The sequence below is a fragment of the Xiphophorus couchianus genome, chromosome 11, assembly GCF_001444195.1.
Source record: "Xiphophorus couchianus chromosome 11, X_couchianus-1.0, whole genome shotgun sequence".
Taxonomy (NCBI): Eukaryota; Metazoa; Chordata; class Actinopteri; order Cyprinodontiformes; family Poeciliidae; genus Xiphophorus; species Xiphophorus couchianus.
Genome location: NC_040238.1, coordinates 19,807,301 through 19,825,317, shown reverse-complemented (window position 1 = coordinate 19,825,317; position 18,017 = coordinate 19,807,301). Strand labels below are relative to the sequence as shown.

Below are 18,017 nucleotides of genomic sequence, written 5' to 3'. Positions count from 1 at the left end.
CTTCTTACTGATTGGTCTTAAATATTTGAAGGTATCGTGCTTGAATCATGTCAAATCATGTCTGAAAGTTATGAGTCATGCATTTTTACGTCAACATTTTGTTACTTCCTCAAATTGACACATTTTCTTCTTTCAGTTTAATCACTCATCTCACTGCTTCACATTTGTCGACGTATTTTTAGCTCAAAGTTGCATAGGTTTCTTAAAACTGATGTCATACGTCTTCTGACTAGAAGCGTCCAGTCAATGGAAAAAACCTTTTAATCGTACAAAACCTAGGATTTTATGAAACTTTCTGATTACCCTGACCTAAAAGTTACTGTCGGGGTATTTTTAGCAATATCCCAATTTTAAAATTTTGTAGCTCTGAAGTAATGGAGGTTATTTAATTGGTCTCAGTATTATAAGACCAAGGGAAAACCTTTTTTTCCCCAAAACTATAGTACTCAAAGGCATCATACTGGTTAATTAAAAAACATAACATAATGATCCTGGTCAAACTGGCTCAATCAGGGTCTCCTCTTTAATGTACAATATTAAATATATATATATAAAAAAACAAATGCAGACTTTAGCAATTTTTTCATGGATTGTATTGAAGTACCACAACAGAATGAAACTGAAGTTCAAGTGTCATTTTTTTTTTTTTACATCTGTTTTCCTTATTAGGTTGGAAGTGGTGTTTTTTGTTTGTTTGTTTTCATAATTACATCCAAGGTTTCCCCCAGAAAACCTTTCAAACCCGGTGGTTGGGAGCTTGGCAGTCATTCATCCTGTGGACTGGTGTTTTTGAGTTAAGCATTTTTTAAAGTTGACTGAAAATTAGAAAATATCACTTGATAATTATGTGTTATTGGACGATTAATACCTGAACACCGACTATAATGCAAACATTATAAAAAGACAAATAAATAAACAATATTTAGTCTGGTGGGGCACAAGTAAAGCCTGGTGGCCCGCCAGGCTTATAATGCAATGGGAGAAATCCTGTACATCTCAGAGAAAATTGATCCATCCTCTTTTTGCAAAGGTTTTATGTATTTTATTTTAAAGCTTTAAAAAAATTTATATCTTTAAAATTTAAACTGTCTATAGTAGATATTAACCAAAAGATTCTAAGTTGTTTTTCTTCAAAAAGTCATGTAAAATTTGCAGCTCTCAAGTTTTATTTTACACCGCAACTTTTAACAGTTGTGGTGTCATTTGCACTTGCTTTCAACTTGGTTCTGATTGCAGTGAAGGCAAAAACAGCTCTTTGGTTTGTAAAGGTTGCACAGTCCTGGGCTAAATATTAATTTTGGCTGTCATTTTCAAAGGTCAAAGCCCTAAACATTTTGTTTTAGAGCTAAACTCTTCAAATCAAAGATCATCAGGTCTGTATTACACATCTCAAACAACAAATCAATCAGTACCCTATAATAATTGTCACATGACAATGATTGTGTATAATGTATGAACCGCACGTTTGCAGGGTTTCCACTGAATCACCGTGCGTAACAACATAGAGTCAACCGTAAGTCTCACACAATAGAAAACTGTTGACCTCAAGCAACATAAATGTCCAAAACTGTGAGGAAATCCCCCGACACTGTGTGGGTGGAGGGGAAGTGTGTACAGCTATATAACGGGATCCCTAGTTGCATATACTGCAGACGGTAGATGCTTACTGGACAGATCAATATGAAGCTGCAATCTGCTATCAAAGGTAATTGTGCATATTGATGAAAATACATTGTATTTTTATTTGTGGTTCCATTTTTGTGATCATTTTGTGGTCTGTGCAACAGCTTTTGGATGTCTGTACCTGGTGTTGGCTCATGGATTTCCAGGTAAGGAGCAATTAAATATGACAGGTTTATACGTATGTTATTATATTGGCTCATTTCAGCTGTTCAGTTTCAGAGTATGACTCTCCAAAGATTATCGGGCCTCTACACAGCCAAATAAAGGTGGATCCAGGTAACTCATGTGTTATCCTTTTATTTGTATCCCAACATTCATGTCCAACAGGATCTGTTGTTTGCTGTTTAAAATTCTTAACGCTGCTTTCAAGTAACGTCTACTGAAAGCAACATTTCAACCCTGGATTGTGGATCTTTCCCTCCAGGTGAGCATCTGATTCTCCACTGTGACGCATTACCGAACTGCGACGAGGACGAGGCTCTCATCTACTGGCTCGTCAACGGCACTTTCCCCGAAGAATCACCCAGCCATGACAGAATAATCGAATCAAACGAGTAAGGATCACTTCAACATTTTAATAGACGTTACACCATAACATTTAAATCATTTGCATTTCTGCTTTCAACTTGGTTCTGATTGCAAACAAATCTTGTTTTAGATCATCTTTAATGGAGGGATTGGTCCTACAGAAGAATTTGCTCCTGAAAAACGTCGCATTGGAGGACTTTAGTTCCAACTTTAGCTGTGTTGTAATAAATGCAGTAGGAATGGCACAGAAGTTTATAAAGTTGGCAGACACTGATTGTAGTGGGAAACAATAGAGGCACTCAAGGCACCTGCTGAGCAAAGTTCATTTTACAATATGCACTTTTAACATGAACTGTATGTCGTTCTGGTAGAAGAGTTTCTTTACCTACAGAAGTAGTGTGGAGAAGAGAAAAAAGGTACAATGCAAAACACTGGCTGGAGGCTGAGAGAAATATCTAGAGGACTTTGAAAGGTAAACAAGCGCTCATCTAAATGCAGCACTGAGGCACTTTACATTGACTTCTGTGTAAAAACAAAATATTACAAAAATAAATCACTAAGCTTTTCACTCTTCTGTTTTGTTTGCTGATATTATGCTTTTTTAAAAATTTAAATAAAACCTTAAATATGTGTGAGATGGAGACTTGGGTAATGTAAAACATGCTTTTGTCTCCCACAAGTTATTTCTTTATTGCATTTAAGCGGACATTTTTGCAATGCTTGCGCATAATTAGGCCAGAGTAGTCAGGTACATGTACCAAAAAGAGTAAGAAATGGTTGTAAAGACATGTGTTTACTCTTCATTTTATTTCCTCTAAAGTGTATATATTTATACTTTTATGTTTGTATGCTGTGAGTGCTTTAAACCAAAGTCAAATTCTTTGTTCACACAATCTTCAATAAATTCTGATTCTGGGTATTTTGTCTTGTCTGTTATTTTACAACAAATACATGCTATATGTATTTTTGTCACTAAATGTGCCACAGATTATATGAAATTTAGATATTTATCATAAATTTAAAATAGAAAGTTTTATAGTCTTATTTTATCAAACACACGATGGGACAAAGAATAAAGACTTGAGATAAAGATTTCTTTTCAGTAGCATTGCTTTCATACAAACACACACACACACACACATATATATATACACAACAACACAAACTTTCAGACAGCAAAGGATACACACATGTAATGTACATACATGTAATAATGAGTGTTGAATCAGTTTCCTAATGGAACATTTTATTACTTAATGCAAAGAGGAAGGGAGGAGGCTAAAAGACAAAATTACCCTAAAACACCAGATTCCACTTTAGTTTTAAAACGTTTTCAAAATAATTACATGCCATGAGCTCCTCCTTCAAGGTCAATCTTTAATCTAACAGATAATTATGTTATTACAAAAAATAAATTAAATAATGAATCAAAACTTAGAGACTGTCCAGATCAAGTTTTCTGAAAATTTAAGTACCGTTTTGCCTGAAGGACTAAACTCTTACATATTCTGATCTTTAATTTAACAGCATGCTTTCAGATGTATTCTAAGACTCGTGTCCAAAATCCATTCCTGTGTGACTCAAGCTGTTTACCATTTTTATAATTACTCCCTATGTGATCTTGCAGAGCTAGCAAAAAACTAAAGCGTCTGAAAACCTATAAATGGCAGCAAGAGACATTGGATGCACAACTCTGCCACAGCCTTTAGAAGAGAAAACTCACAGTGATAGAGGGCTGCCTTTTCCAGACCTTTCATTTGGACTGGAAATTTCTGCTCAGTAATATTCGGGGTTTCTGCAGATTAATCAAACATAGCACCTTGCAAAAATGTTTTATTTCACCTTCAACTTGATCACATTTTGTCACACTGCAACCTGAATGCATTTTATTGGGATTTTGTGTGACAGACACTAAGCACAACATAACTGTGAAGCTAAAGTATTAAAAAAAATAAATAAATATTGAAAGTGTGTGTTTGCATTCAGCCCACCTCCAGAAATTCCCTGGTTAGAAAGTGACGTTATTTTTTTTATATACATAAAAACGGTGCTATGATGGGATGACTTGGTTTATATCATATTAATGAAGGGTAATGGCTCAAAGTCCAACCCTAAATGAAATTGGGAGTTTTAAATCATTTCTAAAAGAAAAGGTCAACAATGATTAATCAATTTCCTTTCCTCAAAACTGTTACTCCTGTTTGGTTGTTGTGTGTAACAAAATCCCAACAAAAAGCACTGGGGTTTGGGGTTATGACATGTTAACATGTCGGAAAAATCATGAAGCTACTGAAACCACTGAAGATGGGAGAAAACATGAAGATCTGATAACTTAGACAATATCCTGATAGTGTTTCGCATAAATTAGCAGCTTTTCCTCATATGCTCCTAAACTATATGAATAGGCTTCCCACTCAAACATAAATTGCCAGTGGGCCTTACCCATGCATGCAACTTTTCTCGGATACTAAAGTGCACTACTTTGTTTTCTTGCGTAGTGATCGGCCATTTTATTTACTTTGACTTGGAGCCAAGTCAAAGGCTCACATCTCCAACTCCTTCAGGCAACACTGCAAGTTCTTACTCCGATCTGGATGCTGAGATCCTTGGTTCTTTTTGATGAGAGAGGCACAGTCTTTAGCTAAGTCTAGGATCTTCGCAGGGGGCTTGTGAAACGGCAGGAGAAGTTCTTGGTTGGTTTTGCATCCCATCCCAAAGAGGAAACGCAAGAACATGTCCAGTTTGCCATCTGGGCATTGCAGGCTTTTCTCCACTGCTGCCTTGTACAGCTCCATTATTTTGTGTCCCTTGGTGCTCAATCTGAATTTGGATTTTATCGGTTGATCAAAAATGTTCTTGTCGTGGTTCCTAAAGGAGAGGTATGCATAGAGAGCAGCCATGTACTCCTGCATGGTGGGGTGGAGAAAGCACACCACGTCCTCATGGCACAGGACGAATGGAGTTGTCATGTACTGCGTGCAAATGCCACTTCTGTTCACTGCCTCTATGTGAGAGATCTCAGGACATTTCGTCCTCTTGATATGAAACTGACCCTTTTCCAGCAAGGTAAAGGCAAATTTCCCAAGATCCATGAGCAACTTCAGCTCTTCCTCTGGACTGAAATCCGGAGCTCTTGTTCTACGAATGTGAACAAGCTTCAGCAGGAGCTTTGTGTACATGTACGTAATGTTCGTGGGGAGTTTTTCTTCCGTTCTCGACTCTCTGAAGACGAGTTGGCACTCGTCTGCCAACAACGTGCAGAACAAGGGCAGGCAGCACATGATATGGAGAGTTTTCACCGACTTGACGTGCTCGATGACACGGGTTGCCTGAGTTGGGTCCTTAAACCTCTTCCTGAAATACTCGTCTTTGTTTTCGTCGGAGAAACTGCCCATTTCGATCTCGTCATAATGCCCATCCCACGGGGCGCAGCGATCGGCATGAGGCCGGGACGTTATCATGAACCGGGAGCGGCTGAGAAACCGGCCTCTGAGGAGGTTAGTCAGGAGAACCCTCATGGTCATGGGACAAGTGGCATCAGAGTGAATCTCTGTTCGATTAAAGTTAAACTCCTCAGGGTACTCGTCAAGACCGTCAAAGATAAATAAAGCTTCATTGTTTTCATACCTCAAGCCCTCTGTTTTTATCCTCTGTGCCATTGGGTACAGTTTGTTCACTATATCCATCAGAGAGACCTTAGTTTCTAAATACTCGTTCATCTCTCTGATTGCTATGACATAGACAAAGGAGAAATTCTGGTGTGATCGCCCTCGAGCCCAGTCAAGGGCAAGCTTTTTGACAAACATGGACTTCCCCGATCCTGCCAGTCCATAGAGATACACCTGCCTTGCATGAGACTTGGTTACCCATTCCTGAGAGACTGTTTCTGCCAACGACTGCCGTTTGCCTGGGTTCTTCTTGGTGTACGGCTTGGCTATTTGCATGACCTCATGTTCAATATTTGGGCCATTGTCAAAACATGACAAAGTAGAGACGTCTACATAGATGTCATCCAGTGGCATTGTTTGTCCTTCAGTGATCGACACTTCGCTATACTTCTGTATCATCAATTCACATAATTCATGACGTATTTGATCTGGAAGAGAAAAAAAAAATCAGGTTAAGATCAAAACATGATCTGTAGAGCTGCGAAAAAAGTATTTGCATCCTTCAAGACTTCTTGTCAATTTTTAATAGAGGAATATGTTCTGTTCTTGGATTTGTTTAGATTTTCTCAGATGTGTTGCTTTTTGCGCATTTCATGCTGTCAGATTCATTTTGTTAAAATTATTCAAGAAACCTGTTTTTGGCTAATAAAACTGACCCAAAAATAATGTGGTCATCATTTGAAAACTGTTCACTGCGTTTGTTCAGGTTATCTGATATTAACATTTGTTTCATCTAAGAAAAGAAGAAATCTGAAAAGCATCAAATTCTTTTTCACAGCGATGAATCATTCGCGTTACTTCTAAATGGAAATGAACATGGTGAACGCTCTCACTTTTGATGTACAACATCCGCAGGTGTTCAGCAACATTTTTTTTACTGACGCTGACGAGAATGGTTCTGGTGATCTGCACAGACATTTCACAGGTGAAGCTCTCCAGCAGTCGGTCCACAAGGTCCACGATGTCCATGCTTTGAGAGGCGCTGAAAGGCTGCGGGTAATGACTCCACAGCTTCCACTTGAACATCCTGAAATCATTTTCCTGCAGCTTCTTCAGGGTCTCACACAAAGCCTAAGAGGAAAAAGAGCAAATAAATGGATCACTTCCAGCTTGAGCTGGTTTTGAAGGCCTGGTGAAGGTGAATGCCACATAAACACACCTTAAAAGTGAATTGTAGGGTCAAAGATGGATGCTTGATTTCCTCTGGCTCTTGGATTAATTCGAGCTGGTTCGAGGGCTCTGTGACTTCCTCTTTGTTTTTTTTCCTGGTCAAAGTCCAACACACAGGTTTCATTACATCTTAGGGCCACGTATCAAACACCCGCATGCGTTAAAATCTAATACTGTGGTCACATGTCTTACTTAGGAATCGTCTTTTCACAGTCATTGCTGTCAACGGAGTAGCAGCTGGAAAATGAATCCACTCTTTCCAGCCGGACGCTAAAACCAGGAAGACAATGACGCTTTAACATTACAGTGAGGTAATGAAGATGGAAATATTGTTCTATCAGCATAACGCTCCGATATGAATGTGAGCACCTAAAGTGATCATCATGCTTAAGCTTTTTGTGAGTCTTTAATGCTGCTTCTACCTTGTATAGGGGGGCTCCTCCTCGACTGCCACGCCTTCTGGTTCCTCTTCACTAGTCAATTTTTCATAGCTCTGAGCCGGAGTCAAGGCCTGATCCACAAAATACCTGAAGGGAGCAGAGTTAGAGTTTTTAGATGAAGTGATGCACAAATCAGTCATCCAATAGTTGAAAAAAGAATTTGGTCGTTGGTTAGCCATTGGTGGGTGATCACCAGGAAAAACAGAATAGAAATCTGGAGCCAGAAATCAAGCAGTTTCTAACTTCAGCTGCCCAGAGTGTTGACCAGCCAGCTGAGAGATGTGGGTAGATGACCCAAAAGTAAGAATTGTACTACTTCAGCATCAAAACCTCACAGGACAATCTGAAGGTGTTACAGCAGTGTGACATTGCCTCTAATGGCAGCAGGAATATATATTTTAGAAACTATAATTTATAGTTCTTCAAACTGGAATCAATAGAATGATCCTTCATAAAAAGCAGAGATTAAAAAATAGAATATACTATAAATTTGGTTTTATTCCTGAGAAAGAAAATCTTAATTAGTAGGTCAGAGAAAACTAGAAATCTGCGTTTATCAATAAAAGCTCATCTGTGCATCTCGAGTTAGTTGCTTGGTTTTCACAGAGCAATACGCACAAGATCAGCAGTTCAGTCTGACCTCAATGAACTCCTGCACCTAGCATCAAGTCAGGCATTTTAACTGAAATGCCTTAAAGTTGATAGACGAGTACAAATTTGAGCTCCATGTGAGAATTTTTCTTTTTGTGGGGAACTTGCACTAACTCTACTTTCCTCCAGGAGGCATATTTTTGTTACATTTAAACATCTGTAATGACATTTATATAGCCTAATAACAAATGTAATTACAAAAAAAATCTTTTTCTTACAGATTTTTGTGTGCATTCTGCTAAAGTTATGCACAATGCTTTAGTAATTAAATTGCATTCAAGTGTAAGTTATAAGTTGCAAGGTTATGAAACTTTGTCTTAAAGCAGACAACAATAATCCTAAAAGCTCTCATGCTTTATTTTGTCCACAAGTACAGGCTGCTTTCATTACATTTTAAGTTAGACTAATTTAGGTGAAGAGAAACCTTAGAATGTACAGTGATGACCTTTGCCCTTCTCCACCAACGGCACACATTTTTTCCATCTCTGTGTTATTCAAAGTGATTGCATTGTATGAATCTTTAGCTCGTTTGGAAAGGCTAAAAAGTCATAGATCTTAACGTACCATTGACTGGTGTCCATAGGAGACGGTCCAAGGTCAAGAGATGGTCTCCTCTCAGGAATGTAGTAAAGACCCTCATCCTCAATGGATTCAACATCTTCTCTACTAGACACTGCATCCCCAATGGAAGAGTTGTCTGACAACATGGTGCTCGATTCAGCCATTATATCACGCAGAAGTGTACTCAGCGACCGACTCGGCAAAAACTACCAGTGAACGTTTTTTCCGCCCAGCGTGAACACAGGGTAATCTGCCTGAACCTGCACAACAGCAATTAAAAAAAAGAAGAAGAAATACCTGTGAGGACCAGATATTCAGGTTTTTTCAGAGCCATTCTGCTCCAGCGCATATCATGTTGCCTTCTTAACAAAAAAGCTTGAGCATTCAAAAGAAATTAAGTAATTAGAGATAAAGTGAATTTAGGTAAAAAGGCGAAGCAATTGTAGAAAAGACCTTAAAGGGCAAAAATATATTAATACCTGGTTTTAACTTTAAATACTTATGTGTGACTTGCATTTCTGGATGGACAAATGATGATCAGATGAGTATGGAGTACTCATCTGATCATCATCATCTCCTTAGTTATGGGGTGGTGTAATGGAAATAATTTTTCCGATAATCTATTTTGCATTTCAATAGTCATCCAGATCTGAAAAAAATGATGCAATTCCAAACTTTTCCACACCGTCAGCGGTGGGACATAACAGCACATAAGGTGTAAATTCACACGCCACGTCATGAATCTAACTTATTATCTGAGAGGTTTATATGTTTAGGACACTCAATTCTAAATGTGGACAAAGCGGCATGTTGGAAAACACTAGTTTTAAAAACCGCTTCTTTTTTTTCCCATAAATTGAGAGTTTCTGTCTATCTAGAGCAAAATCATGGCTTATCATATTACGTCGTTTATGTGATATACAATTAAACGCCATGTGTTTGCAGCTTGACTTCACTGTTCTACATACCAGAGATAAAGAACGTGTTCTCCTTTCACTGAAGCTAAATTAGGTGTGAGCGTTTAGCTAACTTTCTCGGTGTCCCAAAGACAACATTAATAAATCCAGTGTTGTCAGAACTTTCACTAATATGTTCATAAACCATGTAACCATGTAAATGAGTTGGCTCGGATATAAAATGTCATTGTTAAGAAATAATTACGGCTCTTTTGACAGAATAGTTACCTTACCTCAGGAAATCTTTGCTATCAGGAAGTTTATTTTCTTGTTCGCTGTCAAACTGTAATGGAGGATTGATAAACTCGACTGCCCCCTAGAGGATGAAGTCATTAACAGCACACTCCCGTCAGCTACTGAACGTTGGTTATTAGGTCATTTAATCTCAAACCTGCTTATTTCTGTCATTCCTTGGAAGAACAGCTAAAATATCTTATTGCTCTTTTAATGTTAAAAACAGTTAGCACTTGAAACCCCTCACCCCACTATGTTTAAAATAATAAATTAATTCAGGCACATGTAAAGTTTCCAAAATGCTTTCTGTCTGATAAAAAAAAAAGCTATTCTTGTAGACTAAAATTTATAGATAATTTTAATGTTACATTATAGATGTTCCCAATTGCATTTAGGGTGTATTTTTGTCTGTATGCATAAAGATAATAAGTTGTTTCAACATATTTTACTCCACCGCCATGAAGAAAGGCTTTCATGGCTAACACACATTTTAATGGTTTAGTAAGACTTAATTCACAGCACATTTTGAGCTTCCTTATGAAAAGATAAATCATTCAGTTTTAGTCTATATCATGATGCTGCTGTTATGTAAGACTGGAACTGAATGTCAATCCCCTGCATCAGAGTTTTTCTTGGACTGAAAAGTATGATTCACAGAGATAAAAAAAGAATCATGATTTATAGATGCTGTATCAAGTCACATTCTCACATTTCCCACTGTTCCTCTCTTTGTATTTATGATTATTGATCTTTTTGACGGTCACTGCTAACAGACTTGGGTTTCGTTGTGCTGCACTGGCTTTTATGTAGATGATTGTGAATAAACATTTAAAGACCAATGAGTGTGAAAAAAATCTATTCCTCTTTTTCCCGTTATTTCATTTTATTGAACACTATTGTTCCAGCATACCGTGGAACTCGGCTGAAAAATTAAATTATGTGACAGTGAAAAAAAGGATGATAAAATTTATTATAGTCTTATTTCTTATTATTAGTAAGGCCAGTATTATTGACCCTTTATTACTAGATGCTATAAGTTTTCTTGACATGTTTCGGACCATTTCTGCCATTTCAGCTCTGTTTCTGTTTGATTCATGCACATTACATTATCTTCCTTCCTCTTCATATAAGCTCACCAGTAACTTTTTTTTTAAATTATCAAGTATTTTTTTAAAGCTCAGTTTCACATTGATGTGCTCTGTTCATGCAATTTCTAGCCTTTATAATCTGCATTAGGAATAAATTTATTGTATGACTGTTTCTAAATGCAAATTCATCACATGAAATCAAAAACGGACCAATTTCCTGCTTGACTAAAGAGCAAAACAGGAATGCAGCATCCCGCACCTGGCCACAAAGCAGCTTTTAAGTTAATACTCAATTACATCTCTTGAAAAATGGTTTCAATGTATATGTAAGTAATATAGTCCTGATTCCAATACTCTTTTGACAATTTTGGATGTAAAGTCCTGTAAGACAAAGCTGAATGTTTGCAATTAAAGCCCAACTCATCATTATTTGTAAAATCATTATTTTTTTAAATGCCTTTGAGAAAAGGCCTCTTCACTACAACTTAAAAATAAAATAAATTCAAATTTAGTTATAAGGTGATTTAAAGCCCCTCAAATGTAGCATTTATTTACTTAATTACAGTGTATTTTAAATATGGCTTAATACTGAGCCATGAAGGAATACGAAAAGGTTTAAACCCTGAAGCTGTTTAGTGGTATATATAAAGATCATGACATGTCAGCATCCTCTTTTCCTTGGTGACCACTGTTCCACTACAGTGCGCTTTGTGTGATGGAGGCGAGCAGCGACAAAGACAGCAGGAGAAAACAGTGGCCAGTATGGAGGGCGATCAGTGCCCGCAGGCTTAGAGAAGATGTAGAGGAATTAGCATCAGAATACACCACACTTTCTGTTTCTATTTATTGGAAACACGTTCAAAGTCTAATTTCATATAGTTTCTTTTAACCACATGTCAAAAGATCTTTGTTATTTTGTGTCAGAACAAAGATCACAAACAGCGATCTTTGTTTTAGCAGCATGTGTGTGTCATCATTTGTGTAGTCCATGCATATAAACACACACAATAGGGACGGAGGTGATTAAACAGGCAGGTAAACAAAGACTCATTCATGATTGTATTGTCTCCTACCTGCTATTCATTTGTTGTTGTTTTTTCCACTGGCAATGAATAAGTTAATTTTAAATCAAATAATGATCATGTTTTTTCAGTCACTGAACACAGATGTAATTCGTAGTTGTTAGATTACACACTTTGGATTACTGTACAGTACAGTTGGCAGATTTAGATTTAATCCTAATTTTGTTCAACCTGGGTCGTTTTTCATAACGAAGTAGGCGTCTCTCAAATTTTTAGATTTTAATCAAGTTGACTTGGCAGTGGCTAGGCTAGCCTCTCTATCTTAAAAAGGGCTTGAAATAAAGCTCAGAGATTTAAAAAAGGAACATGCTAAGAGATCCAGTTAAAAATATTAATGCCTTATAAAGTTTAATCGAATTCCACGTCAAATATCCCGAGTCAAACTTTAAAAAAAGAATTTCTCAAGAAATATTAAGCTTGAAAGCACTGTCTTAAATTCCTTCAAGGGAAAAAAAAGAGCCTATTCACAGACAAATGACCAGCAAACATAACAATACTACACGCTGAGTCTTCGCGGTTGTCGCTCCTGCGGCATTAATCACCCGTCATACAGAAAGACCTCGCCTGCTGAAGGCAGCGAGGGCTGTGACTCCATGTCTGGGGAAGGGGAGGGAGGATGCTTAGAGCCAATGCTACCTCTCCAGACGGCAGGATGAAGTAAACAGTCTGCGTGTTGTTCGCCGCTCTGGACGGTACCAGGATGTATTTAGGCAGAAGAGCCGGGCAGCAGAGACCCAGCAGCATCACCGCCTCTGAGCCTGACATGAATGATAATTGAAAGACCTCATTCAAAGGACTGAGCAGCGCTGGAATCTGCAGAAGCCTGCCGGGCTTTACTCAGTCTCCGCTCCACAAAAAAAAAAAAAAAAAAAAAAAAAATAGACATCTTGGACCAATACCTACCTCCATTGACGTTTAAAGGCAGTTAAAGCCATTGGGCGTCTTTTCTTGGAAGAGGAATTTTGAATAGATTTTGCGTGCTTATTTATTTATTTATTTTTTTCTAATTTTGAGAAGGGAGTTGGTTGAGTTGGGTGTGTTTTTCTTTTGTGAAGCTTGAGGACAAACTTCTACCATGGCACTGATTATGGAGCCTGTGAGCAAGTGGAGCCCAAGTCAAGTGGTAGACTGGATGAAAGGTGGGTTTTTATTGCCTGATAAATGTAACATTTTCACAAAACTGCTCAAGTGAGTCAAGTGTTGCGCAGCGATTCAACACATTCCGACACAAACTGATCCGAGGTGTCGGAAAGAAAGCAAAACACCTGCTGATCCTCGCCTTTCCACGTCGTAGTTTGGGTTTATGCAAACCCGATTTATTATCATTGATTTTTTTTTTTTTTGGAACAATAGCGACGTGAATGGGGATGTTCTCCAGAAGAGAGCGCATCCAAAGATCTCCAAGCGCTTTGAAACCCATTGTGTCCATTGTTAAATTAGAGCTTCCTCCTTGAGGAGGCTGGGGAAACAGCAGAGATTTAGTAATTATGCCCAGATGACACGGGCTCATGGGGTCAGAATCTGCGTTCAGATGAAAACGGGGAAAGTTATCTTGGGAAGTGTGTGTGTGTGCATAGCAATCATTGCAGCATCATCTGCTAAATGTTCATCCACAGATGTTTGGAAGGACTCTCCGAGTAAGCTGACAGAGAGGGACACCAAGACCGACAGGAGTTAAAGCTTAAAGCTTTTCCTCATTACTTTTCAGTAAAATCAACGTACTTTAAATATAGTTTGTTTTATATATACTGTATATGACAACGTATTTCGGTCAGTTTTTCTATTTGTTTTTGTATTTATTTGCTATGATGGAAGCGAAAAAAAAAAAAAAAAAACCAATAACGAGCTTGAGATGCTCATACTTCCTAATGACATCACAAAAGGCACAGCTGATCAGTGCTCTTGCAAAATCCATTCCTATTTCCCCTTTTATTCACATGTTTTACTTTCCTTTGAATAAATTTACTTGGATTCTGTGAGCACACAGCAAGGAGTTCAGGAAAACTTGGACATAAGGAACAAAGAAGTGGTTAGTGAAGATGAGTAGATGAGTCAAAGTAAGTTATAAAAAAAATGCTCTAATCTCTGTGTTCATTTCCTCCATCACCTGTGACATCCAACCAAAACAAACAAAAAATAATTGTTCTATTCCTTCCTCTTGTGTTGTGTTAACAGAAATCCACATGCAGCAAAAATGATTAGTGTTTACTTCATTCTGTTTTTGTGAAATCTTCTTCTTCTTTACCCTACTGTGTTTTTACTGTTAGTGTTTAGCAGAAGTTAACACATAGAAAGAGATAAATTTCAGACAAGTAGTAGATCCCTCCTGAGGCCATTTTCCATCTAAGAAATGTTTATGCTTAAACTAATCTGACGTGCCATTACTAAAAGCCTGGAAACTCAGAAATGTTGAAGTTGTTGTGATTAATTTGTCTCTCTCTACCCAGCTTTGGTCGCTGTGTCAGATTAGTGTTTGCTTTGATCTAGAGATCTGTAAATGTCCCCAAACAGCTGCTGTTGTTTTTTTTGTTTTTTTTACATCCTCGGCCCATTCCCACTCTCTTCACAGATTCCTCATAAGCTATGCTTATTTTTGTCTGTTTGCATTACAAAGATATTCCAGAATTCAAATGTGATAGGAATGTAAGTGGAAACATTCGTTTAAACTTGGAGGGAATTCTCTGCCTGTCCAGATTTGTCTTTTTCTCCCCAGTTCTTTAAATAGTAATTGTCTCAGTAATGTGTTGCTTTGTGCTCACGTGTCAGACCAGGGGCCTTCACATCCACATCCATACATCTGTACCGCTTCAGTACACATTGTAAATATAGCATTGTAATTCGCAGCCTGTTGGTCGCTGCTGCTGCTACATGGAGCTGCGTGAGATGCTCATCGTATTATAAACATTGCTGTTCAATGTCTATTAAAAACAAAATTGCGAAACATTGTACAATTACGTTGACATTTGGAATTCAAAAACTATATTTCAATTATCACAGTTGAAGTATTTGACCCTCTCAAAGATGAATTCTGTTTTGGGCTTTGTGTCACATTGAAATGTTTCACATCATCCAATATTGACACAAGACAAATACATAAAAAATACATGAAGCAGTTTTCAAAACAATTTTTCATTGATTAAGGGGGAGAAAACTATCCAAGCCAACTGGCACTATGTGGAAAAAGTAATTGCACCCTAGTAATTGCTTGTGCCAGTCTTGGCAGCAGAGACGGACATCAGGGTTTTGTGATAACTGGCAATCGGTCTGTTAAATCCTCGTGGAGGAATTTTGTTCCCTTCTTGTTGCAGAAGTGTTTTAATTCTGCCTCATTTTGAAGGTTTGGGACATGAATGGCCTGTTTAAGGTCAAACATTGGCTTTCAGTTGCAGGTGGCTCTTCGTCTGATGTTGATGAGCTGACATATTTACGTGAACAAAAAATAAAAAAGAAGAAGAAATCCCCAGGGGGGTCATTTCTTACCAACATTTAAGTTCTATTTTTGTGGGATATTTTGATTTGATACACAAAAATTTGGAATAAAAATCATCCAGTAAATAACATATTGAAGTAAACATTTTATTTACGACTGTGTAAGTAAATAAAATGCAGGAGGTTAGCTTTCCTTCAGCCAGCTGACTGGCAGTGTGGAGCATACATATGAAGGATGAGGAACGTTATTTTAATCTATGATTGATATGATCATAAAAAACTACTTTGGTATTGTATGTTAGCCGTCTTTCATTCAACTTATGGCACTTGGTGATGTAGCTTAGCTTTTTATCCAGCCACCCACAGGTGGAGAAGGGGGAGTTCTGGGTTTATTGTAATGTCCAGACAGCTGGACGAATCTCTTTTCAGTTCGTCGCTTTCTTTGTTATCGGATGCTAGCGTTTTTATGCAAGGTGACTGGCAGCACACAGCAACCTGCGGGGGAGGGGGACTGCTCAGTTACTTCATTGTTCTTTTGCTGGCGTCTCATTAAAATGAGTTTAAAGCAAATGAACTTTATGATGGAAAACTGCAGCCACTGGAAACATTATAAAGCCTTAGGTTGCCTTGGTATCGGTCAGCAGCCTGTGGTAACGACAAGGGCCCCCTTGAAAATGAGATGAAACATCTCAATGGGTTATCCTTGAAACAAACAAATAAATAAATGATCAAATCTCTACTAGTATGAGTGGTATAACTAGCTGCACTTGAGTCTATTGAATATGTGTTTGCAGATTCGTTGAAGAATCAAATTGGAGAAATAGGAGCTTTAAATGTAAGCAAAAAAAAGATGCAGAACCAGGCAGAAAGGCGGCGAGGCTGGCTGTTCAACTTTAAGTCTGTGAAAAGACTTAAAGAACAAATGAGAAAAGTAGGAAGAACGACTGTATTGGACTCCTCTGTGTCCCATATCTGACAAGTGGAGCAAAGAGCATTTCTGTGGCCAGCGCTCCGTAGTGGTAATGTGAAGTGAGGGACAAAAGTGACTTTGAGAGACACTGAGGAAGAAGAAACGGCTGCAGGGGGTGGGGAGTCCTGTTAAATATCCATCCTCGAGCCCTAGCGACTGGCACTGTTCTGTTTTCAGGATTCCCAGGTTCCTTTATTTCTTTGTGCCCCGTGATGTCACAGGAGGCCAGAGAAGGGGGGGACCCCGTGACCTTCCCACAGCCCCACTCCCGTCTGCCGTCAGCTTTGTTTGAGCGAGGCGCTTTGTTCCCAGCTGTGATGGAGCTGTTTAAACACTCAACGTTAAAGAGAAACGATACACAAAACGATTCCCTCCAAGTTTGTTCTCAATGTGAGCAGCATCTTCTGCAGCCTTTTTTTAATGCTGGAGACCAAATTCAAGCTCACAGTCTGAACATTGTCAAACCTTCCCTATTAACAAAGGGAACCACTTTGATTTTCCTCCTCTTGTGTTCCCCCTCACCCAATTGTCTGACTCAGCCACTCAAATTGTCATATATCTGTTTCGAATTGCTTTTCCCCCCGGTCATTAAAAGTGGATTATCCATAACGGAGATCAGCGCATGTCGGCACTGTGCTTTTAATTTCTCCTCTAGGTGCTTAATAATCTGACCCATACATGTAATGGGCAGGAAAACCGATGTGGCGGAAACTATCATGTGCATTCAATGAATGGTGTCCTGTTTAAATGTGGACTAAATGCCAAACAGAATAGGAAAAATATCTGTGTTTAATATGTAGCGACTAATCAGGATTTCAGTGTCTGTGACAAATTAAATCTAAAAATCAAATAAGTTGGATCACTTTCAGCTGAAGATGACCTTTTCAGAGAGTTTAAATAAAACTTCAAAGGAAGAAGAAGAGATTGCTTAATTTTTTTTAGAGATTTCTTTTCAAATGAATGCAGGAACTATAAGTTTAGAAGATTAAAGGGGGAAATATCACACCTAAAACCAATGGAAAAAAAAAAGTTATCTATATTTCAAACTATTTTTCATGTGGGCCAAAATTGTCAAATCAAAAGGAGTCGCAGGTCCTTGTATAAAAACACACATTTTATTTATTTTCACTTGTATGTTCAAAATTAAAGCATGCAACTCATAAAAATGGATGTGTAAGTTATTCCAAAACTTAAAAAGGGTTTACAGCATGCAGGAGCTCAGCGTATAAACAAAATGATACAAGAACCGTTTGAAACTGCCAGAAGACTTCATTATTTTGAGAGATTAGCTTAACATTTAGACAGACGATTTGTTTGACTGGCATAGATGCCCACACACATAAATCTAGCAGGTCATTTGAAGTGGGCAAGAAAGCCAAAAGTCAAAGTTCAAAGGTTGGTTCATGCTACATTTGATTGTCATTATTAGCCTCCTACACCCACCAACATAGTTCTACGCCAAGCTATCAAATATTTAGCATAATTTATTTAATAGGAGAATACAGAGAGATTGGTTGCATATTTCACCGTCACAGTTATAGAGATTGATTAGTAAAG

The 18,017-nt window shown here is 38.0% G+C and overlaps 2 protein-coding genes across 5 annotated transcripts in view; one reads left to right on the top strand and one right to left on the bottom strand.

Moving 5' to 3' along the window:
• Nucleotides 1-2,244: 2,244 nt before the first annotated feature.
• On the bottom strand, nucleotides 2,245-9,996 carry nlrc3l1 (NLR family, CARD domain containing 3-like 1). Its single transcript, XM_028031092.1, has 7 exons — nucleotides 9,891-9,996; nucleotides 8,705-8,961; nucleotides 7,472-7,576; nucleotides 7,242-7,319; nucleotides 7,039-7,144; nucleotides 6,713-6,950; nucleotides 2,245-6,307 (listed from the first exon to the last, which is right to left on the bottom strand). Exons 2-7 carry the CDS (start codon nucleotides 8,863-8,865, stop codon nucleotides 4,755-4,757), a joined length of 2,241 nt encoding a protein of 746 aa, XP_027886893.1. The 5' UTR covers nucleotides 8,866-8,961; nucleotides 9,891-9,996; the 3' UTR covers nucleotides 2,245-4,754.
• A 2,647-nt stretch (nucleotides 9,997-12,643) lies between these two features.
• The window catches only part of LOC114153558 (connector enhancer of kinase suppressor of ras 2-like), a 40,405-nt gene continuing 35,031 nt past the window's right edge, over nucleotides 12,644-18,017 (top strand). For 2 of the 4 annotated variants that reach the window (XM_028032179.1, XM_028032177.1), the window contains exon 1: nucleotides 12,644-13,200. In XM_028032179.1, the coding sequence (XP_027887980.1) occupies nucleotides 13,137-13,200 (64 nt within the window). In that variant the 5' untranslated portion in view covers nucleotides 12,644-13,136. The remainder of the gene's footprint in view (nucleotides 13,201-18,017) is intronic. The other 2 variants (XM_028032180.1, XM_028032178.1) reach the window with 1 other exon arrangement.